Source organism: Aethina tumida, chromosome 1, assembly GCF_024364675.1.
Source record: "Aethina tumida isolate Nest 87 chromosome 1, icAetTumi1.1, whole genome shotgun sequence".
NCBI lineage: Eukaryota > Metazoa > Arthropoda > Insecta > Coleoptera > Nitidulidae > Aethina > Aethina tumida.
The window spans coordinates 7,509,724-7,536,380 of NC_065435.1; the positions used below are offsets into that span (position 1 = coordinate 7,509,724).

Below are 26,657 nucleotides of genomic sequence, written 5' to 3' on the forward strand. Positions count from 1 at the left end.
TCTATGATGTGTCAATCAGTATGTCATGAAATTTTATGGGAACAGCATTAGTATGAATGTCTTTATACGTCCATAATAATAACAATCGTCAAAAAATTACAGTTATCACGCAATGAGAATTAAATTACCATTATTATTACAAAATATCATAAGTTGCAATCACGAATTCAAAGAAAGGTTGTTCCGTTGTTAAATGGAAACGTCAAATTAGAATTTTTCAGTCGTTTATAAAATTGTCAAATAAATTGTACTGCAATCAATCATCAACAAATCAATTTGTAGTGAATGATGTGCTCAATTTAAACGATCAATGCTACCAATATTTCATCTTTTGTGTTTTTAGTTTAGTTGTATTGTAGTGAAAAACTAATATGTTGAAAATGGTTATTTGATTAATCCGTCCATTGAATTCAACTGAAGAAAGTTCACTTGATGTATTAGACTCTTATCAGAAATTCACTTTTCAGATTCTTTGTGCAATACAACACTTTAATTTAAGCAGCCACTCCGAACTAATCATGTGATTCGATAATAAAAAAATACATTGGGCAACAAAAGCTTTGGTATTTAGGTCAGACGTCAAATATTAAATCAAAAATTACAAATCAATATTCATAAGTTAGATCAGTTTTTGTTAGTAATGCAAACGTTAAAAGTGCCAGTTAAATTATTTACTGCCTCATACATTTTCCATTGTACGAAATTAATGCAGTCGGAAAACTATTTTAAGTAACGGCAATAATAGAAACACTTAAATTAAGTAGCTGGTTTTATTGTCATTAAAATGATAATCGATTTAACAAGGTAATTTTTCGTGTTTCCAAGTTCTTAACCAGATATTACGATTGATATCTACGCTTTATTAATGGTCACTTAATGATTGGCCTGCTAATGCCGACGGGGAATTTTGTAACGAAAAGTCGCCAGGAAAATTACGTCGAAAAGGATATCCTTCCCGAGGCAAACCAATTTGTAAACAGGAAAATATATTATATCTAATAACATGCTCCGTATATTATGTCAAATTCAGGATTTCTCTTCATTATTAATGACTTTAAACTGTTTCCAAGTGAATCACACAATATCGCATTTTAATAAACTTAACCCGAAAACATCAATCTTCATGCGTGCGTCCCGTTCGCATTTTTTGATTATCGCAGCCCGTTTTAAATTAGTTATCCGAATCTTTAAGTGATCGCAACGAAGACGAGAGAAAGGACGGGAGGAGGAAAAAAGCGACAGGGAAAAGATGAGTAGATAAGGGCTAAAGTGGGGAATAGGTCGTAGGACCCTTCTCAATTTATTCAAATTAGATTTGCACATTCGAAAAGTCCACAACAAGAATTCTCATACCAATAAACGCTTTTGATGGCTAAACACCGATTCTCCGGATTCTCCCTCGTCTCCCGCCGCCGTCGCCGCCGCCACCGGACTTTACAATTACCCGCGTCTCTACAATGTATCAAAACTCAAGACGATTCCGCAACTTTGGACGTACGGTCGGCGTTAATCGTGCGATGATTTCGGGGTTGGAAACGTTAACAAAACGATTTCTCCAAAAATGCTAAAAATTTAAAAATAATAATTTTATTAAAATGGCGATTATTTTTAATTTAAAATAATTTTATAATTATTAACTGTCTAAACATTTCGTACTTCCCTTTATCTTCATAGTTTTTATATAACTTTTGTTACAGTTGAGTTTATAATTTATTTTATTTGTCCTTAAAGCTAAAAAAGCCTAAAGGTGTCCATTTACCAATACAAATTAAATAACAAATTGTAGAAAAGCCCCGGAATGGTGAGAAGCAGAGTAAAATTGCTTTCGAGGTCGATTTCCAACTTTAACAGAAGGAATACCACAGAAATTGGTCTCTGTGGTAGAAAATCAGCAAAGAATAGAGTAGTTCCAATTATTCAAATCTGAGTTAGTTAAAGAATGGTTTGCTTCTCAAGGAGAACGTGTAATGTCTTGGCCAACACAAGGCCCAGAGCTCTATCCAATTGAAAACCTTTAGGGTGAAATTAATTGGAAAATCTATGCAGAACGATTGTCAAATTTGAATGAATTCTACGAAGTTCAAAATCAGTGGAAAGATATATCCATCGATTATATTGAAAAGTTACTGAAATCAGTGAAAAAAGGTGTTTAGAAGTTATTAAGAATATTGGAAATATTACTAAATATTAAATAAAGGTAGATTAAATGTACGTAAGGGTGTTTTTTTAACAAAATTTGATGTATTTACTTGTCCATATGAAAATAAAAATGACTATGAAAGTTATTTGTCGAAGATTTTTAGTGCTACAAATCGATCATTTCGAGGAGGACGATTTCCAACTTTAACAGAAGGAATACCCTGGAAGGAGCTCCCACGCAACACTAACAGAGACTTGGACAAGAAAACACCCTTTCATCAGCGTATCCCGCATAAATCAAGAAATAAACAAAGTCAGTGTGTTGGTGAGTACCATAAAACGAAGAGTAAAAGAAACTGGTCTCTGTGGTAGAAAATCAGCAAAGAATAGAGCAGCAAAGAATGGTTTGCTTCTCAAGGAGTACGTGTAATGACTTGGCCAACACAAGGCCCAGAGCTCTATCAAATTGAAAACCTTTAGGGTGAAATTAATTGGAAAATCTTTGCAGAACGATTGTCAAATTTGAATGAACTCTACGAAGTTCAAAATCAGTGGAAAGATATATCCATCGATTATATTGAAAAGTTACTGAAATCAGTGAAAAAAGGTGTTTAGAAGTTATTAAGAATAATGGAAATACTACTAAATACTAAATAAAGGTAGATTAAATGTACGTAAGGGTGTTTTTTTAACAAAATTTGATGTATTTACTTGTCCATATGAAAATAAAAATGACTATGAAAGTTATTTGTCGAAGATTTTTAGTGCTACAAATCGATCATTTCGAGGAGGACGATTTCCAACTTTAACAGAAGGAATACCCTGGAAGGAGCTCCCACGCAACACTAACAGAGACTTGGACAAGAAAACACCCTTTCATCAGCGTATCCCGCATAAATCAAGAAATAAACAAAGTCAGTGTGTTGGTGAGTACCATAAAACGAAGAGTAAAAGAAACTGGTCTCTGTGGTAGAAAATCAGCAAAGAATAGAGCAGCAAAGAATGGTTTGCTTCTCAAGGAGTACGTGTAATGACTTGGCCAACACAAGGCCCAGAGCTCTATCAAATTGAAAACCTTTAGGGTGAAATTAATTGGAAAATCTTTGCAGAACGATTGTCAAATTTGAATGAACTCTACGAAGTTCAAAATCAGTGGAAAGATATATCCATCGATTATATTGAAAAGTTACTGAAATCAGTGAAAAAAGGTGTTTAGAAGTTATTAAGAATAATGGAAATACTACTAAATACTAAATAAAGGTAGATTAAATGTACGTAAGGGTGTTTTTTAATAAAATTTGATGTATTCACTGGTCCATATTAGAATAAAAATGACTATGAAAGTTATTTGTCGAAGATTTTTAGTACTACAAATCGATCATTTCGAGGACGATTTCCAACTTTAACAGAAGGAATACCCTGGAAGGAGCTCCCACGCAAGACTAACAGAGACTTGGACAAGAAAACACCCTTTCATCAGCGTATCCCGCATAAATCAAGAAATAAACAAAGTCAGTGTGTTGGTGAGTACCATAAAACGAAGAGTAAAAGAAACTGGTCTCTGTGGTAGAAAATCAGCAAAGAATAGAGCAGCAAAGAATGGTTTGCTTCTCAAGGAGTACGTGTAATGACTTGGCCAACACAAGGCCCAGAGCTCTATCAAATTGAAAAGCTTTAGGGTGAAATTAATTGGAAAATCTTTGCAGAACGATTGTCAAATTTGAATGAACTCTACGAAGTTCAAAATCAGTGGAAAGATATATCCATCGATTATATTGAAAAGTTACTGAAATCAGTGAAAAAAGGTGTTTAGAAGTTATTAAGAATAATGGAAATATTACTAAATATTAAATAAAGGAAGGTTAAATGTACGTAAGGGTGTTTTATTTTATAGTGGCTCCACTTTTGACCCTTGATTTTTTTTCAAATATTAATACCTAACTAAATCCAATAATAAACAATTATATTGCCATATGGATATTTAAACCTACACTGTTTTTAAAGACAAGTGAAAATTTCTAAAGTTGCTCTACATATGAGCGATAGAGTATCTGCGGAATTAATCAGGCCGTTAAAATTAGCAACGGGGAGTTATCATTTGAATGGACGGAACGATATGGATTTACGGCAGCCTTGACGTCTAATTATAAAAGTTTTTATTCCCAGCCAACAATATAATAAATAATAATGTAATGTAATGTGTAGGTTACATGGCACTGGCACGTAAGTTGAGCCATGACAGGAAGTTTAATTGGTGTTTGCGACTAAATTCACCTTTTATAATCAGGGGGCACACCTATATTGCACGCTCCACCGCCAAGGGAAATCATAACTACTATCATATTTTTTATATATTTAAGTTAGCACACGGATGGACAGACCTTAATGGGACCTAATAAATCCACGGCAATGAATTTTTGATGCACCGAAACAATGATTTATGGGCCGGTTACAACATTCAGCAAACAACGTTCTGCAACTTCCAAGCTAATATCGTAATTGTATTTTAGTTTCCTCTGTACCGCGGATAAATGGCTAAACATTTAATGAACAAAACTCGCTTCATACGCCGCAGATTACAAAAATAAAACCATCTTGATTACGGACTAAATTACTTGTCGTGCGGCCCATTTTTGTTAACTGTACCTAATTTTAATCTACTTTTTTTTTGACAATAAAAATAAAAAGATACATTTGCAGTTCGTTCGGATCCTTAAAAAATATTTTGTGTAATCGGATTAGTATATTTCAGGGAATCAGATTAAATCTGACAAAAGCAGTTTTTAAAATATTCGAAACCTGATTAAAATCGTTTCGTGCAATTTAGATAACGAAAGTTTTGCAACTACCAAATGTAAACAAGTTTCATAATTTTCGGAATTATTTGCGGCAGTTTCTGAAATTTATATTTAGAATTCTGTTCTGTGAAACATGAATGCTTTATTTCAGTATTTTTAAGTTATATAAGTTGAGTCAGTTGAATTTCTTACTATGTCAAATCTTTTCTAAAGTACACTCATATTACATATAGAATCTTCTTCTTTATTAAAATAATTAGAAATATATATTCAAAATGTTTAAAAAAAGTATCAAGAACAGCTGTAAATTATAGTAAAATTTTTTCATTAAAAATCCAATTATGGTAAATCTGGAAAAAGGTCTTCAGTTGTAAAATACAACCTTTTTAAAATTTTCCAAATTCCAAAGTACTCATATAACTTTTAGGAAAATAAGTAAATTTATTCTTTATTTAAAAAAAATCGTAAAATAATTTATTTTTTAATTTTATATATATATAATATACAATATATTAAAATAATTACAAAAATATTTAGAAATTACAATTTATTAATTAGAAAATTTTTATTTAAAAATAAACAAGCTTTTTAAAATATTTTAATTTTTAATTTTAATTGATTTTGTATATTAATATTGAAATATAGTTTTTAAATTACATTAAAATGATTAGAAAAATAATTATAATTTTATTAATTAGATGCTATTTTTTCATTAAAAAAAGAATGAAGCATTTTAATATATTTTATTTTTTAATTTTAATATATTGTAACAAAAAATTGAAATTTCATTAAAATAGGACAAGAAGATTAAAAATTTTCGAAATTGTAGTTTAAAATTCTTCATACGAACAAGTCAAAAAAAGTAGTCAAATAATTTAGAAATCTAATACGTTTTTTTTTTTCAAAATATTTTAAAGTTCTGTTGTTTGTTTTGTTTAAATTAATATTCCAAATAAATAAATAACTAATAACAAAAAAATGTATTCAAAACTTCGTGAAAGTACATTTCTAAAATCTCATTTTAGTTAAAAATTAAGAGATTTTTAAAATTTTAAGATTTTTTTTTTAATAATATAAAAAATTGTCTAAATTTATATTTATTATATATTGAGTATATTAAAATAATTTAGTTTTTTTCAAATTAATAATAAAAGCTTTCAATAAAAATTAATTGAAACTTTATGGCAAAAATATTTCATTGGAAACATTTTATTTATTTCTGTATTTATTTATTATTTGAACATGATTAAAATTTCACATTATAGACATAACAAAAGTTTTACAATTTTCGAAAATATTTCCTGGACTTTGATATAAAAAATAATAAATTTATAATACTGTTTTGTGAAATAATAATAATAATCAAAAACTATAGACAGATCCCTTCAAAAGTACTTTTTTTAAATCCCAAATCACATTTTTTAGAATATGCAGGATGAACCAAGCTGTATAATTAGATTTTTTTTATTATCTATTCTCTTAATGTGCTAAGTATTCTAGCAATGAAGTTAAAGGTTCCAAATAATTTTTCATTCATTTATCTATTGCTAGTATATCAATATATTGAATATTTTATAGAAATACATCCTGTAAAGATGGTGCCACATTGAATTGCTTATAAAATTCGAAAGTTAATGTCACGGCATCGTAAACGAATAACGAGAAAAAAATCTAATTATACTGAGAAACGTACCATTTTTAGATACACAGTGAGGTCGTAAAATGTACGACGCACCCCCTGATAACTATTTTATGTATAACCAATAATTTAGAAATGAACGAGACGATAAAACTGTCTTCAGTTGTGTAAAATAAACCATGTTTTGTAAAAACAATTAATTTTTTAGTAATAAATATTAAATACTTTTTTTGGGAAGTTTATTTAACACTAACTCTATAATTTTTAATCAGATTTTAACGAGTAAGTCAGCATTAAGCAGGGAATAAAAATACCTTTCAAATGAGGTATCAAAAGATCATTCTTTTCTTTTAAACAATGTAGTTAATATGTAAAGTTTAGTTAGATTAATAAAATATTAGTTCCATTCAAAATTTATCACCACAAAACTTTTAATATTTAAGAATTGTGGAAATTAATATGGCTGAAGAAAATTATGATATGTACATTAAATTAATCAAAAACATATTTATTCAAAATTGGCAATAAATGTTCTGAATGAAAAGCAGCTGTAATTTATAGTAATTATTTCACGCCAGTATTAAAATTTGAACTATCAGAATTACGAATGACCATAATCTTTATTGAATTTCTGAGAGTTATTTACGTTTATTAATGAAAATACAAAATTAATTAACGTAGCAGAAGTTCAGATAATAATCAGTAATAAAGTAATTTAATGAGTATTTAATAAAAACTTGGCGATTATAGATAGTAAGGAATAATTTGTAAAACTTGTTCTGCACGAACAAAATAGATGGGACTTATTTGTTTTCTTTTCACTGACAACAAAATGGGGTCTAACTCTCATGTCAAATTAAAAGTAGTTAATTATTTGTTAAATGAATTAGTCTGAACACTTTTGAGACTTGTCGGAAATTTCAAATGACAACAAAATATAACGGTGAAAATAATTGGTTCGTTAAAATGAAAAATAAGAAAATTTAAAATACATAGGCCGAAAATGAAAAGTTGCTTTTACATCCCGATAAGTCAATTCATAGAATTAGTCGTCGAAATCACGCTTGGATTAATTATATTTTTCTTCTGTAATAATGACGAAAATTTAATTACAAAATAACATCTAAAAGGTTAATTAAAACCCCGTTTGTTTGTGCGTTATAAACATGTATATCGATAATTTTAATTTGGTTTCAAAGGGGTTTCGGGTCTAATTTAATTAAATTAAAATGCACCATTTACAAAGCCATGTAAAATTCCTAATTCCCTTTTCGATTTTTCCGTCATAATTTGCATTACTTACGTATAATTTAATCTAATCGAAACTTAAAACAAACCAAAATCTTATTATTATATATAACTTAAGGAAGACTTGGGGATTTCTATAAGGCTTAGCCAAATTTAATTTAACTATAAAGTTTGTTTTCGGGATTACGGATATCAAAATACTAGAGAAGTAATCCCCAAACAGCCGAATAAATCTTACAGCGAAAACAATTAAGAACTTGCCACAAAGTAAATATTATTTTTTTTTAAAGGACATACAATTAAATCAATATACTCACGTTTTTCTTGATAAACGACACGAATCCATATCCTTTTGATTTTAGTGTTTGTGGATCCCTCACTACCCTACAGTCCCTGTAAACAAACAGAAAAATGGATGTAATTACTTAAAAAACATTTGAAGATAGAGCACACACAGACCCAGTGGTCAGATTTAATAGATTTTTAATGTGAAATTTGAAGTAACTGGTTAAAAATTTTGAAAAAAATATTTAATATATTGATCAGTATCATTATTTTCAAATATTGACTAGCCTTGACGTTGATCTAATGTGGGGGTAGATTTCGTCAGGAGGTACTTCATTTCATGCCACTTCTACTTGACGCTGGATGTTTGCCAAAGTCTCTGGAGGAGGGGCTGGTCTTCCCTCTTTGTTCAATTTGAGATAAGTCTGGAAATCATGCTACCCATGATAACAAATTTACGAAAAAATCTTAGCAATATGAGGTCAGGTATTATCTTGTTGAAATATTGAATTCTGAAGAGTACCACAATTTTCTGAGATTATTTAATATGGATTAAAGGAAGGACCTCTGTTTTTCACAAAAAATTGTGGACCTCCTCTTCCTTCATGGTTCTTTTGGACACGTATCCAACCATAATGTATGGTCAAACAAAATCAGCGTTCATCACGCCCATTAGGCAAAATTTTGAGGTAAACACTTCGTATGGTAAGGAGCCCTCCTCCTTCTTCTGTAGACTAAACCTAAGACTCAGTAACTCACTTATTAAAGGCATTTGAAATGAAACGTACCAAAAATGAAACGAACTCTGAACAACAAACACCCACAATTTCCAATCGTCCCCATATGGACTGGCGTACACATCAAAGTTGTTAAAATTGAACCAGCGGATCTGTATGTCCTATTTTCCAAGCTGCTGTGTATAAAACCATTAAAATTCGATTCCGTTTCACGTTCACAACCTGGGAAACACCTGAATGGTATCTTAGAACACACTTTTTTTTTCTTAAACTTCTTTTATTGACACGTTCACCGGCTTTACTCAATGCAAATTCGTCTTGCAGGAACTCGATATAAATATCATATTACTGCCTTTATATTATACCTATTTCGGCTTTCGTCGACGAGAAAAGCAAAAATACCCATTCAAGGTCTGAAGTGAGGGCCATAAATCGAATCTGGTTCAAGGAAATTATTAAAAATAATCGCAACGTATTTTGTAGTTATTAAAATTCTTCGGACATGATCGTGGGGATTATTGAAAGGGCCATAAATATCCGACTGGCACAGTCCTAAATTAAGGGATGTTACGCGGGTATAATCAGGACTGTCAATAGAAATAAATTTTTTATAATAATTTAAATCGTTGACACGACACTGTAACGTTTTTGATTGATGTGGATGATTAAAATTGAGGAGAAAAAAGTGAAATGGAATGATCAGCACGTACAATTATAGTGATATATGGGAGTACAAACGTATTGTTAGATTAAAGAACGTAGATGCGGATAATGTAATGGTAGAAAGGGCAACATTATTTTTAGTACGTCAAAGGGACAAAGTAAACCTGTAACAACAAAATTCATGGGGCATAAATACCGACTAATTGTAATTTAGGAACTAATTTAATATCCCCTAGAGCGGGCCTAGATGAATTAGTTTTTGTTGGAGTCTTAATTTTATTAATGTATTTAATTATCTTAATATGTTGCGATGAAATTCTGATCTAATGGTGTGAGTAATAACGGTGACATTGATTAGAAAGTTTGCGAGTGGCAATATGGAAGGGGTGTCAATCAGCCGGTAAGATTTTTGATGTTTCCGACGTGCGGAAAAGGCCAGATTTTAATAAAGGATCTCACTATTCCGCAGATCTGTTTGTGTCAAAGTATGTGAGACGATATATTGTTTTAATTTGTGTGAACTGTAGCTGTTGATGAAATAAAGCGAAGGCCGTGAAATTAAAACTGTAACAGATGTCGGGTATCAAATGTTAAAGCAATTTTTATTAACACTTGAAAGGCATTACAATTTTGAATCCAATTTCTGTAGGAAAGAAATACGGTGTATGTTTTCTTTTATAATCGTTCCGCAACAGTGACAGACGCAAATTGATTTGACATCGACCCGTTTGATTTGTGTCGCTTTGAAAATCTTCCTGTTGCCATAAAAACTTTCACAATTTATTATTTATAACAAACATTAAAATGCGTATACATTATTTTATTACGTAAATACTTTTACATCTAAAGAAAATACCAATATTTCGTGACAATAATTTTTATCAATCAAAATACAACATTATTGCCTTAAATACGATTAAAAATTCATTCTTTTTTTTCACAATAAATTTATGTATAAAATTAGTATAATCGATTGGTTTTAGTTTTCATAATTCATTATTTAAAGAAGCAATTAATAAAACATAAATTCATATTGATAAAATTATATGTTTTATAATTTTATTCCCAAACATTTATTTGTAATATAATTTAATAAATTATAATTTTAATAAATTGTTATTTTACATTTAAAATTTTAGTTCAATAAGAGAAAAATGGAATAAATAATATAATAAATAAATAAATAAATTATGTTAATTTCAAATATGTAAAAATCATTCAAATAAACGACATATATATATTAATAAATAATTATTAAAAAATAAATTATTAATAGAACTATTAAAAATCACACTTTGTAAAAATATATGTAATTATATATTCTTTATCTATTATAAAATTTAATTTAATTTGAAAATTTATTGCTTAATTAAGTAATTTTAATATAAAAAACCACATGAAATCTACAATTATTAGAAAATACCACAAAATATAACTTTAAATTAAAATGTGCACAATTTTTTATAACACAAATAAAACTGTTTTTAATAAAATAGAAATAGAAATAAGAAACTGAAAACTTAATTAATAGACTAAAAATTTAAACTTTTTCATCAAAAAGGAATAACGAAAGTCACTTTTTATATAAAAAAATATTTGTATGTAATTAATATTTTAAAAATAAAATTTATTTTATAAGTTTTGATGTAATTTTGGTCAATTTTGGTAATTTATGTATTTTACTTAAAATCAAAAAATAATTTTAAAATATTAAGATAAAATTGATAAATATGAAACAATATAAATAAATTTAGTCACTTTTGATATACAGAATATCAAAAATGTCTATAAAAATTATGCTTCTAAATTTTATTATAATTGAGACAATTAAATTTTAAAAAATTAATAAAATTTAAATGTATGTAAAATATTTGCTGATATTTTTAAATTTTAAACTAATTTGTCTATATAATTTAATATTTTTAATTTAAAATTTAAAAAATAAATATTATTTTTTTTTAATAAATTTATTTAATTTAAAATTAAAAAAAAAACAATAAAATATTTAATTAAAATTGATTTAAATTAAAAAAATAATAAAATATTTAATTTAAATTCTAATCTAATTAAAAAACTCTAAAATCTTAATTGTATTAAAAAGAAGTTATAATAAAATTTATATTAACATAAAAATAACATATCAATTTAGACAATAATTATAAAATATCAAATTTTACACAAATATAAACTTTTACCAAAAAATTTTTTAGAATATTATTAAAAAATTAATTAAAAATTAAATTTAATTTACAAATTTTATTGTAATTTTGGGCAATTATTAATTTGGGTAATTTATAGTAATTTATCAAAAACTGAAGAAAATGTTAAATTATGTTAGAAAATTTAATATAATTTCAATTAAATAGTAATAAAAAATGGTAATGTAATATTTTGGTATTAAATGATAATCTAATATTTTAAACTGATATACAAAACTATATTTATGTGTCAAGGAAAGTTAATAAATTATGATATTATTTATATGAATAGTTTTTGTAATTCATAAATTTTTTCTAATATTGAAAATAAAACAATATATAAAATTTAACCAAATTTCAGTATAAGAACAACAATATAAAATTAATAACATATAACATAATATAAAATAGTAAAAATAATAATATATTGTATATAGTATATAACAAATGTGATTGTGAAACTTTTTGCGACAATCATATTCATAGAACAGTAATTAAAAAAAAGTGAAAACGATTGTGGGTATTTTGGAAAAACTGAAACAAAAGCACAGAAAGAAAACTGTTTATTTAGCGGTCGTTGTAAAAGGATAAATTTAAATGCGTATTTTGTGTTACAAACAGAATTCAATGATTCGGTGGTGACAAATCTATTCGTTTTAAACTTGTTGCAATTGAAAATCTGATTCAAACTTATTGCATTTCCACTCGAATGGAGTTTTTGATCGTTTCTCCTGTTATATTAAATGTCGGCTTTCCAAACGGGCAAAATTAAAATGTAACCAAATAAATTTTATGAGGTAAGCTTTGAATGCCTCATAAAAAACAAACTTAAACGCTTGGAAATCTCATAACCGATACTATTAAGTTTATAACTTATGTTTTGTGTGTACGGGTGGTTTTTTTTTTGACCTTTTTTGATGGCTTAGGCATAGGCTTGGGTAGGAAACGCAACGGGAAACGTATTTATGATAATTTAGACCATAAAAACATACATTTCGGTTTGAAGAGGAACAATAAAAACATTAATAACACGCCTCAACAAATGTTTTTTTCATATAATTTAGTGCCGCCCCCTTTTATGATGCAATCTTAAATAGCTTCGACTTAGTTTTATACATATACTCAGTGTTATACGAAATAGAACTCATACTCCTACAATTGTCAATCAGTGGTTTACAAAAGGAGGGCCCCTTAACAGAATTTCGTCTTTTGGTACTTTAGTTTGTGCTTCCTCTTGCAGTGGAGTTATTGTTTGGGGTGTCAATTTTTACTAGAGGTTACCCACTCATGTATCCAGGAAATTGTGAAGTCAATAATTGCTAACTTATCTTTCAAAGTCCAGTTTTCCAACAGGAAAAGGACAGGAAAGCTTTAACCTTTACATTACTTTGGAGTGTTTCCAATATTTTGGTGTAAACTTATTGCCATGATCAGCAACTTCTTCGGATTTATCAGTGATTGAACAGGAGTAGAATAATATTGTCAGGAGGCAAAATTCAGCCTGAAGCTGAGGTGGCATGGAATGAGATACCTTAGAGCGAAACTGACCATCTCATTAGATCAATACTAAGGCGAATTAATGAGTGGAGTTTCAACTTTTTATTAGTTTAAAAAAGTTACTTTCCATTACCGCAAACTGTACATAAAAAATCAATGAAACCTGACCACTGAATCCACCCTTTTATCAAGACAAATTGAAGTTGCCCCAACATACCATATAAGCGATAGTGTACGTGTACCATTTTGTGTGTCGCCGAATATACTCTTTTTCGTGTTCACATAAAAATTAAACGCCGTGCGCCCTTTCGGCGAAGCCCTTACGCTTTAAATAAACTTATCACTGCATAAACCGCCGGACGAAATATAAAGTGAAGGGTTGCGTGCAGAAGTGGCCTGTAAAAATTTTTATGATGTCTAAACGCACCAGAAAGTACACAGCCGGCGTGTCGGCACTGTGGGCCATCAAATATTTAAAGAATCTCGTTTTGGACACCCATAAATATTGTCGGGCCGACAATATAAAAAATCCACCAGCAATTTATTGTCGTGTGTCGCACACACACACAAACGAAACTACTAATTCGATTCGCATGAATTAATTAAATGCGCCCGAACGGCCATAGCACGTTGTAATTTTCGATAAAATAAGATCCGTCAGGCCGTTTCGGATGGGGCGAGGGTGGTGGACCGCCGGTCGAATTACATACCTGGAATATTGTGAACTGTCAAGAGGTCGCTGATCAACATTTATTAACAATTAGCTTTGGTTTAATTAAACTACGGACGGGACTCTCCATCTCAAAAAGGTCACGCATACGCAAATTAAGATTATATTGTCGCTGTGTCACAACATCCATTTAACCAATTTACTGGGATGTTAAATTGAGCTTCTATAACGTAATGGACAATTCTAATTTATACGTGTACACGATTTTAGTGTTTCGTCGCCGACAGTTATTTTAATTTTAATTTGCATTAACGACAGCATTAATTTTTTTGGTAAAGGTTAATTCAATTTAGAAATTATGAAGGTAATGCTATAAAGGTTGTAAAAATAAACTTTAATGCAAATTTGTAGTCTAATATGCATAGTAAAAATATAATGTACACTAGGATTGTAATAAAATAACAATATAAGGTTGAAAGTAGAGGCGGAATATAAGAATTTCAATTTAACAAATTTTACTACATAATTTAGTCTTATTGTCTTATGCAAACGTTAACTAAGCAATAAAGGTATAATTTCTATAAAGATATTATTAAACAATAACAAAGTAAACATTTCTTAAAGACTTATAAAATGAAGATTAAATGGTATTAGTAAAAGTAAAATTTTCACAAGTAACTAACATTGAAAAATAAATAAAACTATTTCAACAAATTTCTGAATAAATTCTTAACGGAACATAAAGAAGTGTTTTTGTTTGGGACCTCCATTATCTTAAGAATTTTATTTTGCGACGTTTCGACTGGAGATAGAACTCTAAACTTAAACTTTCAGCATGATCATTTTCTAGTAGAATAAAGGTTATATTATAATACATATAAATTTGTACTGTAAAATTATCAGTACTAAAGTAGTGAAAAGCTTTATAATATAAAAAATTTACATAAGTTTAAGTACTAATAGATCACGCAACATTTTTAATATAAAAAATATATGTATGATTTATTCTTAATAGTATAATGGAAAGTAGATTTGTAATACTTACAAAATTGTATTAGCAAAACTGAAATGCGCCCTAGTAAATTAACAAGTAACATTTGTACAGTAAAAAAAGCAATAACTTAAAAGTTTAAGTAGTAATAAACCAATCAATATAAAAAATACACGAATGTCTCATTCTTAATAGAATAAAGGTAAATAGATTTGTAATACATACGAAATTGTATTAGTAAAACTGAAATGTTCTGAAACTTAAAGGTATAAGTAGTAGTAAACCATAAAAGCTTTTCAATATAAAAAATATACGAATGTTTTATTCTTAATAGAATAAAGGTAAGTAAATTTGTAATACATACAAAATTGTATTAGTAAAATGAAATGTTCCTTAGTAAATTAATAAGTAATATTTGCACTATAAAAGAAACAATAATTTAAAGGTATAAATAATAGAAAACCATAAAAACTTTTCAATATAAAAAATATACGATGTCTTATTCTTAATAGAATAAAGTTAAAATTGTATTAGTAAAATTGTAATGTTTACTAGTAAATTAATAAGTAACATTAGTACAGTTAAAGAGACAATAACTTAAAGGTGTAAGTAATAATAAACTTAAAAGTTTTTCAATATAAAAAATATACGAATGTCTTACTCTTAATACAATAGCATAAAGTTAAATAGTTTTGTAATACATACAAAATTGTATTAGCAAAATTGAAATGTTTACTAGTAAATTAATAAGTAATATTTGCACTGTAAAAGAAACAATAACTTAAAGACGTAAATAGTAGTAAACCATAAAAACTTTTCAATATATAAAATATACGAATGTCTTATTCTTAATAGAATAAAGGTAAGTAAATTTGTAATACATACAAAATTGTATTAGTAAAATGAAATGTTCATTAGTAAATTAATAAATAATATTTGCACTGTAAAAGAAACAATAATTTAGATATAAGTAATAGAAAACTTTAAAAGCTTTTCAATATAAAATATATACGATGTCTTATTCTTAATAGAATAAAGTTAAAATTGTATTAGTAAAACTGTAATGTTCACTAGTAAATTAATAAGTAACATTTGTTCAGTTAAAGAAACAATAACTTAAAGGTGTAAGTAATAGTAAACTTAAAAGTTTTTCAATATAAAAAATATACGACAATAGAATAAAGATAAATAGTTTTGTAATACATACAAAATTGTATTAGCAAAATTGAAATGTTTACTAGTAAATTAATAAGTAATATTTGCACTGTAAAAGAAACAATAACTTAAAGACGTAATTAGTAGTAAACCATAAAAACTTTTCAATATATAAAATATACGAATGTCTTATTCTTAATAGACTAAAGATAAATAAATTTGTAGTATATACAAAATTGTATTAATAAAATGAAATGTTCATTAGCAAATTAATGAGTAATATTTGCACTGTAAAAGACACAATAATTTAAAGGTATATGTAGTAGTAAACCATAAAAGCTTTTCAATATAAAAAATGTTTTACTTTTAATAGAATAAAAAATAAATAGATTTATAATACATACAAAATTGTATTAGTAAAATTGAAATATTTATTAGTTAAATAATAAGTAAAAAACAATAACTTAAAGGTGTAAGTAAAAGTAAACCATAAAAGCTTTTCAATATAAAAAAATTATGCATGATTTAATCTAATAGTATACTGGTAAATAAATTTCTAGTACATACAAAATTGTATTAGCAAAATTTAAATGTCACTTGTAAATTAATAAGTAACTTTTGTACAGTAAATAAAACAATAATAAAGGTAGCAGTAAATCATTACAAAAAATGTATGCTTCATTTATTCTAATTAAAATAAGAGTAAGTAAAAGTAACAGTAAGAATTACTATTTAACTATTTAACTTATTAGTAGCAAACTAACTAAAACATTTGTAGAAAGTGAAAGTAATAACATAAACGTAAAAGTAGTAGTGCAACGCATGAACTTTACAAATGAACAAATTTCTTTAAGACAAATTAAGTAAAGTACGACGGAGGTACAATCATACTGTTAAACTAAATTATGCAAAAGTAACATTAGCATGGTAAGTAAAGTAAACAAACTGTTAACGCAAATAGTAACTTAAATATAAGCTTTACAAGTGAACACATGTCTATATAAATTATTCTTATTAGAGCAGAGGTAAGATTAAATTGTTAAAATAAAGTTACGATTGAGGTTTAACAAATTTGAAGTTGATTTATTTTTATTGTTGGTGTAACTGGAATACAATTTAGCAAATTTGGATGTGGTTTGTGGAAATTATTATTACTGTTGAAATAAAGGTAAATAACAACAACGGTCCAAAAACAACATAAAGGTAAGTAGCATTAGAAAGCACATGGGGTTAATTCTCTATAAATACAAACGCACAATTGCAATATAATTTTATGGCAGAAATCATAATATGGCATTCAATAAAACAACACCTGCATGTTTGTGTATTCGGTTAAATTTCAAAATAAATCGACGTCTGTTGCAGAAACATTTATAATTAGTAAATGATGTATTTAAAATAAATTGGTTGGCAACTTTGTTCCGGCTTATTATTACGCAATATGTGTATTTGACTATGGTCGGGTTATTTGGGTTTGTGGTGGCTGTTGTTTTTTCATTAACTCCAGAAGTTAAAGGTAACGTCTGGTTGTTTTCACAAACTAATTGGTTTTTTCCATTACAAGCACACGGAGGTGTGTGTATGTGTGTGCGCGGGGGTGGTTTTGGGGTGTTTTTGAAGAGTGCATATGTACAGTTTCACAAAGGTATTAGAGGAATGGTACTTGCACGAGTAGCAATACTTGTATGATTTAAAATACTACGAGTGAGTGAGTTCATGTTGTGTTACGGCATTTTGCCTTGGGCATTTCGGGATTAATTTCTGCGTTTACCTGATACATTTTGTGCCACATTCCATTAGCTTCTGCTACTTTATAATGCTTTTAACTGGAAATTGTCGAGTTGGATACGTTAACTCTTTTCTCTCTCTCTCTCTTTTTTTTTTAATAAACCATTTTTATTTCCGTAGCCAAAAAAAAAATCCGTTTTTATGTTTTGTTCCACTCGACTTGGCTTTAAATATTTAAATACCGGAGTAATTACTGAGTTTTCTTTAAAATAATTAAAACTTTTATTACAAAGATTAAAAGTTTATCAAACTTTTTAAGACTTAAATATTCATAAAATTACTGTTGCTTAATCATTTTTCTTTAAGGTATTATTTATTAATTATTTCAAATTCTTTACAGCACGTCTTGAATTATTTTATGGTATGCTTCAAATACAAAAAAAAAAAATGATTGCAAATATAAAACTTTTCAATACACACTGAACTCACGATTTAAGTACTTTAATAAAACAAGCCTTCAGCCATTTTAGTGACAACGATTTTTCAGCTGATGCTGGATAATCCAGTTAAAAAAATGAAAATACAGAGCATTCATTTCAAAAATTAATTTGTTATAGAAACAGTCATTACTTCATTATTTTATCATTTAAAAAGTAATTTCTTTTGGTTTAATCTGGATGGTTATTTAACAAACTTCTTTGAAAGGTTCAGGTCTAAAATTAGATTGAAGGATGGATGGGTATTTCTTCAGAATATGGTACAAGTCTTATTACTGGGTCTAGATTAAGATGTGTCTATTTTCAATTGTTTTTATTAATACCTTTGATATTTATAAGAACAAAATTACTGCCATTATGATGGTTTCAACGTTCCCTCCAAATCACTGGTATGAAAGGTTTATGCCTCTTGTAAAATTATTTAGTTCTTGGTGATTAAAACGTTGAGGAATTGTTAAAATTAAAACTCACTGTCTCTTCATCGGATGTTGATGTTTATTTACCATCCTTCACAAGCCCGGGAAGGATGATGAAGGATGGATGGTTATTTCTTTAAAATGTGGGACAGGTCTTATGAAATTGTTAAGTTCTTGGAGATTAAAACATTGAGGATTTGTTAAATCAATTTTAAACTCACTGTCTCTTTCTTCATCCGACGTTGACGTTTTATTGGGATCAAGATTAAGATTTGCGTCTATTGTTTTTTATTAAAACCTTTGATATTTATAAGAAAAAATGGCTGCTCCTGAGATGCCTTCGAGGTTCCCTCCAAACGACTGGTACGAGAAATTCAGGTTACTTATGAAATTGTTCAGTTTTTGGTGATTAAAATATTGAAGAACTGTTAAATCAATTTTAAACTCACTGTCTCTTTCTTCATCGGACATTGATGTTTCTTTGCGATCTTCCACCAGCCCAAGAAAAATGCTGAAGGATGGATGGGGGGTGTTTCTTAAGAATGTGGTACAGTTTTCATTGACTAAGATTTATTTTATTTGTATTGTTTTTACTAATATTTACATTGTGATGGTTTTAAGGGCTGCTTATCATAAGAAATGTGGAGCCTGGAGTAGGTTCTCTGAATGATTTACACAGCCACGTTTGTTTGTGGATCCCATGGTTTTAGTTTAGTGTTTTAATACTGAAGAACTACACCAAATAACAGGACAATAGGAAAACTCAATAATATACTGAGCTGGGGAAGTCAGAGGTGAACCCAGGTAATATGGGTCTAGAGGGGTATTATGGGGGTAAAAAAGGTCGATCAAATCATGGACCATTTCAGATATATTTGGCCAATTTTAGCTATTATTTCTTTACTTTCTGAGATCTAAATTCAATTCCAAAACATCTTTGGAATCAACACAACAAAAGTAACTCAAATTAGTTCAATATTTTCTTTACATAATCAATTGACTTATAATACTTTAGCCTCCACTTTTGAAGTTGAAGGGAAGTTAACTTTCAGATTCAGTGAAGTATTTTATATAGATTTAAAATTGAGTTATAATTATTTGAATGTTACTCTTTTTGGCAAAGTTAAATTAACCTTTCAATTTTCCCCGTAAATTTATTAATTACAATATACCAAATAATTGGATAAACTAGTAAATACGTAGTAAATTAGCCACAACACATTATAAAACATCATCAAATATTGTAAACTAAAATAGTTTACTGCTCATTAATCACAGAACAAATTGAATTAAGCTAAAATTGATTGACATAATGTAGATAGCGTGAATATGACTAGGTATTAAAAATATCCCATATTTTTTTAAATTGCATTCAATAACTGTTTCGAAATTGCGAGGCACGAACGTATGTTAATTTCGCTTAAACTGCAAAGCTTGGGCGAATCAAACGTGGCAATTGTCTATTATCTCTTTGACTGTATAATTATCAGCAATAATAGATCAAAGAGTACTTTAACTTGAAGATATTGTCATATGCGTGTAGAATTAGGTAAATTAATCTTAATTGTATATAATGACGGAGTCCACACCATCATAATAGTGTTAACAGGTTCTGCAACAGGATAATTGATCACAAAATCACTTTACATACATTACCAATTATATCGCATGCCTAGGAGAGGATCATTACATTGTAATAGGCCAAATCCTCCCTATAAACTCAATAATACACATGGAATATCATTACTGATCTCCAATCATAATGTATCGGGCCCTATGTAGGTGTTCAGCGCCAACAAGAGCAGGACATTAATGCTCCAAGAAAATTACCCAACGTCGACGGTGGCTTGGAGAGGTTCGCTCAGTTTATTTTATTCAATTAAATGGTGCGTCCAGCACGTTTGAAAATGGTCGGTGAATCGAAAGCAAGTGAAAAATGGTTCACGATAATGCCACGAAATGAGTCTGAAATTGCTTAAATAATAGAGGTGGCGAAATTCGCACGCGATCCGTATTACGGTCCTACTTCACTTCAAAAATATATCAAATAAAATTCAACGCTCTAATTAGGTCTGTTTTAAAATTACGGTTGTATCCGAAACGTTTCTGTCATTATTTTTAATCGGGAATGGATTCGAATTTTGCATATTGCATGGCATTTGAAGACATATTATTATCGACGACAACTAAATTGGTTGGTAATATGTGTAATTAATAACGGCAGAAATGTGTCGTATAACGATTTATGTCAGAGACGAAACTAATAGCTCAAAATGAGCAAGACGCTCCGTAAATATTAAATTCTCGACAAGAATCTAATAAAATTATCAAAAAATTTTATGAGAAAAATTAGTTTGCTTCAGCAAAAGGTCATTTTAGATTGATAAACTGACAAACGTAATTGGGTGGAAGATAAAGAACGCCATAATTGTTTGTTATCATGTAATAAAAGAGGAATATAATAGAAAATAGGAATAAAATAAAATAACTAATAATTTACTGCATTTTATTGAAACTGAATTCTGTAATTACATACAATATTGAATATTTTGCTTATTTCTATTACTGTTCTTCTTTGTAAATCATTTTATTTGTGATTTATTAAATTATAGAGAACATAATAAATCTCGAAATATAAATTCTTAGTATAAAAATATTCTTTTACTGAGATTATTGAGGTAAAAGTAAATAAACTTACTTTTAAATTTTAAATAAAATATTACTCTCAGTTTATGAAAAAAAGTATAATTCTGATGTAAAAAACTATTATTAGTAAACATTTGTAAATTATAGTATAAAAAAATAATCTTTTTTTAACATATTTTTCCAAGATTTTATTGTTCTGAGATGTGTAACTTTCATCGACATTGTTGAATGGGAAATAATATTTTTTAAGACTATAAATGATCCTTTTTTAATTTTAAGAATTAAAAATATAATTTTTATTAATTTCAAGGGGCTTAAAACTAAATATATCAGACAGAAATTAAAACAAGTGTAAGTAAAAAAATTACTTTCCAAATTTATGAAAGTTTTGTTGTTATAAAAATTATTATTATTAATTCTCTGTAAATTATAGTACAAAGAAATATATTTTACTCTTTTATAAAGATATTTTTTATCCAGATTTCTGTGTGACTTTCATCGACATTATTGAAATATTAAAGTAAGTAAAGTATGAGAAAAAATTATTTTTAAGACTATATGTTAGACAAATAAATCTTTAATGATTAAAAATATAATTTTAATTAATTTTAAAGGACAGAATTTAAAAAAATGTATAAAAGACAAAATTACAGATTTAAATTAAATAAATCCTTTATAAAATATTTATTAATTTTAAGGGACCTAAAACTAAATATATCAAACAGAAATCATACAGAAATTAAGTAAGAAAATTACCAAATTTATAAAAACAATAATTAATATTGTTGTTATAAAAAACTATTATTATTAATTCTCTGTAAATTGTAGTACAAAAATATATATTATATATATATATGTAAACTCTTTTATAAAAATATTTTTTATCCAAGATTTTATTGTTCTAAGATTTCTGTGTAACTTTCATCGACATTATTTAATGATTAAAGTAAGTAAACTATGAGAAAAAAAAATTAAAACTACAAATGTTAGATAAATAAATTCTTTTTAGTTTTAAGAATTAAAAATATATTTTTTGTTAATTTTAAAGGACCTGAAAGGAATTAAAAAGTGTGTAAGGAAAAAAATTACTTTCCAAATTTATAGACACAATAAATAATATTGTTGTTATAAAAAACTATTAATATTAATTCTCTGTAAATTGTAGTACAAAAATATATGTTATATATATATATATATATATATATATATATATATATATATATATATATATATATATTATCTCTAAATGTAAACTCTTTTATAAAAATATTTTTTATCCATGATTTTATTGTTCTAAGATTTCTGTGTAACTTTCATCGACATTATTTAATGATTAAAGTAAGTGAACTATGAGAAAAAAAATTAAAACTACAAATGTTATAAAAATATTTTTCAACCAAGATTTTATTATTCTAAGATTTCTGTGTAACTTTCATTGACATTATTATATTATTAAAGTAAGTAAACTATGAGAGAGAAGTTTTTAAGACTATAAATATTAGATAAATAAATCCTTTTTTAGGGACTTAAAACCAGATGTATCATACAGAAATCATAAAGAAATTGAAAAATGTATAAAGTAAGAAAATTATTTTCCAAATTAATAAAAATAATAAATAATATTTTTGTTGTTATATAAAACTATTATTATTAATTATCAGTAAATTATAATACAAAAAATATATTTCTAAATATAAAATCTTTGATTTTTTGTTCTGAGATTACTGAGTAACTTTCTTGTTATAAAAATTATCAATTTTCTGTATATTATAGAACAAAAATATATAAATACATTACCAAGTATTATTTTCCTAGGATTTTATTCATCTCATTTTTTTTTTTGAATCTCAACTTTATTAATATTGAAAGGAAAAAAATATTAATACATACTTAAAGTCGTTTAAAAATAAAAGATACTTTATGAATATTAATTACTTCCCTCTACAGCACCAAAATAGCAAACATTTTACATGTAACAAACACCAACTAAAACAATTTAACAACCCCAAAACTTATTACGTTAAATCAATCCGTCCACAGACAAAACACAATAATTATTAAGGCGACCAAAGAAGTGGTACGCGATCCGATAACACTTAATTATCCGGAACACGTTAAAGGCAATGTTATAACTTGTACGTTTGTGTCGTAAAACTGAGAAAAAAAAAAAAAATAAATAATTTAAAAATTACTTACGATATTTCGCCGAATGCAGCGAACGCATCCCTCAGCGTCTGCGTCTCGATTTCCGGGCTCAGGTCACCGACAAATATGTGATGGTGCTCTGCAAGAAAAAACGAAAGGGAAACCTATTAACCATTCATTCATCGGGCTGGCTTTCAAGTGGTACAGTACAAATTTTACATGGTCGATTTTTTAATTATCTGATTTCATATTTTGCCTTTTCAATACAAACACCGGGATATATTAATATTTATCATATTCATATTTAAATAGCCGCATGGTTCATTTAAAATCAGCTACACGCATGTATTTTAAATTATTTAACATTATTTAATCTAAAATATTAAATATTATATGTATGTATGAAAACCCCGCAGGGGTATTAATTAAAGACTGGCTGCCGCAATAAAACGAATCCATAAATTTAATTATGGACATTTCAAAAAACTAATTTATAATTTACCTTTTATTTGATTTAGATTTGATCCAAGGTGAAACTTATCGGTTGTAATACTTTTTTTTTCCAACTGGTGGCACCGATTCAATGGCAATATTGTTTCTTATGTGTTTTAACGATACACTTTCGCTGATATATCGTTTATATACATTTTTTGTTTTGACGTAAATAATACGATTGGTTAGATAAGTTTGTGAATAGGGCCTTATCGGTAGCATGTATCTAAAATATGCGAGAATGCTTATGAGCTTTACAATTTTTTGGCCCTACGATGTAGTAACAGGTTTTTTCAACGCTGTTTTTATTTATACGGTTCTATCATGACATATCATAATTTTCGATACGCCATACTTATTGACGATTTGAAGAAAAAAACCGTTCATTAATTGGGACATCATATTGTAAGTGAATTAATACGCTTTAAGTTGGGTTTAAATAGAAAATAACTCATGAAATCAATTAACCTTTTAACTTTGCAGGTGCCATAATTTATTATTCCGAAGTTATGAACTAGTTTCCTTTGAATAATAAATGTACTGAAGTTTTATTATAATATAATGTGGGGATTATTTACCGTTTGCTTCATAATAATATATTGCGTCATAATATCATTGATTATTTTATTATACGATAATAACCCGTTCTAATACTTGTGAAATGAATTTATGGGTTAGAAGTTATTTAATTTTAATTTCAGTCTCCGCATATATAATTACAGATTAAACATAAAACACAAGTGTTTATTTATTTAGTTCTGAAACACTAAATGCAAGGCAATTACAAATTTTATATACTCGAATAAAATTTACATTTACATTTTTTACATTCATAAAATTGAGTAAAACTTTTTCACACGGTTTGTCCCACTAAACTTTGAGCTTTCGCTCATTTAATGTTTATATTTGAGAATATATTAATTACAAGGTCACTCTACCAAACTTAATTTTTATTCACTGAAGTATAAGTAAACAGTAAGAGTAATAGTAACTAGTAAAAACATAATAAAAACATTATTTGGTAATTATTGTATCCATGTACTAAATTATTGAACTTTTCATTTATTGGATTCCCTAATTTTAATTTTATTTAAGACATTAAAATAATAAATTTAAAATAAGTGAGTAAAATTGCACATTTTGTTTAATTTATTCTTATGTAATCTATGTTATAAATTTTTTTGTTTATAAAAATATTACAATTTTTTACAAATCTGAGTAAATTTTTTTCAAATAAAAAACGAGACATAAAAAAGAACATTTTGCACATTTTTTATTTTTTAATCTTATGTAATCGATGTTATAAAATTTTTATTAATACATGTTACAAATATGGTTTTTTCAACTAAATACATTTAAATTTTAATATACATATAACTATTTTCAATAAAATTTAAAAAAATATATTAAAACCATTATTTGTTAATTATTGTATTCCTAAACTAAAATATTTTATTTTTATTTATTGGACGTAATATATATTTTATTTATAAAAATAATATATGTGAAAATTCAAAAAACTGAGTACAACTTTTTCAAATAAGAAACGGGAGATTGAAAAGAATATTTTGCTCATTTTGTAATTTTTAATCTTACGTATGTTTTAAAATTTTTTTTTTTACAAAATTATTACAAAGTTTTTTTCAAATTGGACCCCACTAAATACTTTTAAATCTTGATAGATTTAATTATTGTCAAATAAAATTTTAATAAATATAGTAAAAACATTATTTGTTAATTATTGTATTCCTAAACTAAAATAAATTTTATTAAAAAAAAATATGCGAAAATTCAAAAAACTGAGTACAATTTTTTAAAATAAAAATGAGAATAGAAAAAAAAAATATTGCACATTTTGTATTATGTATTAGTAATGTAAAATTTTACAATTTTTAGTAAAACGTTGTTTCAAACTTCATTTATATGTTATAAAATTTTTGTTTATTAAAATATTACAATTTTTTATAACGTTTTTTTCGAAATGGACCCTAATAAATATTTTTAAATCTTAATAGATATAATTATGTCAAATAAAATTTTAAAAAATATGTTAATTATTTTATTCTTGTTTTAAAATTTATTTTTTTTTATTTTAGAAAATAAAATATGTTAAAGTTCAAAAAACTGAGTGTAGTTTTATCAAATATGTTTATGTGTTATAAAATTTTTGTTTATTAAAATATTATAATTTTTTACGTTTTATCGAAATGGACCTAAATAAATACTTTAAAATTTTAATAGATATAGTTATTGTCAAATGAAATTTAAAAAAAAATATGTTAATTATTTTATTCCTGTTTTAAAATTTATTTTTTTTATTTTGGACACCCTAATTTAAATTTTATTTAAGAAAATAAAATGTGTTAAAGTTCAAAAAACTGAGTGTAGTTTTATCAAATATGTATGTGTTATAAAATTTTTGTTTATTAAAATATTATAATTTTTTACGTTTTATTTTTCGAAATGGACCTCAATAAATACTTTAAAATTTTAATAGGTATAATTATTGTCAAATAAAATTAAAAAAAAAAAATATGTTAATTATTTTATTCCTGTTTTAAAATTTATTTTTTTTTATTTTGGACACCCTAATTTTAATTTTATTTAAGAAAATAAAATATGTTAAAGTTCAAAAAACTGAGTGTAGTTTTATAAGAATATATTTCAGCTGTCAATACATGCTTTGAAGCCTTAAATTTTAAATTAAATTTAT

The 26,657-nt window shown here is 26.7% G+C and overlaps 1 protein-coding gene across 3 annotated transcripts in view; it reads right to left on the reverse strand.

Moving 5' to 3' along the window:
* Nucleotides 1-26,657, reverse strand: part of LOC109596794 (cytotoxic granule associated RNA binding protein TIA1) — a 401,587-nt gene that overhangs the window by 22,083 nt on the left and 352,847 nt on the right. For all 3 annotated transcript variants that reach the window (XM_049970768.1, XM_049970767.1, XM_020012383.2), the window contains 2 exons: nt 23,504-23,591; nt 8,142-8,217 (listed from right to left, as the gene is read on the reverse strand). In XM_049970768.1, coding sequence (XP_049826725.1) covers nt 8,142-8,217; nt 23,504-23,591 — 164 coding nt within the window. The remainder of the gene's footprint in view (nt 1-8,141; nt 8,218-23,503; nt 23,592-26,657) is intronic.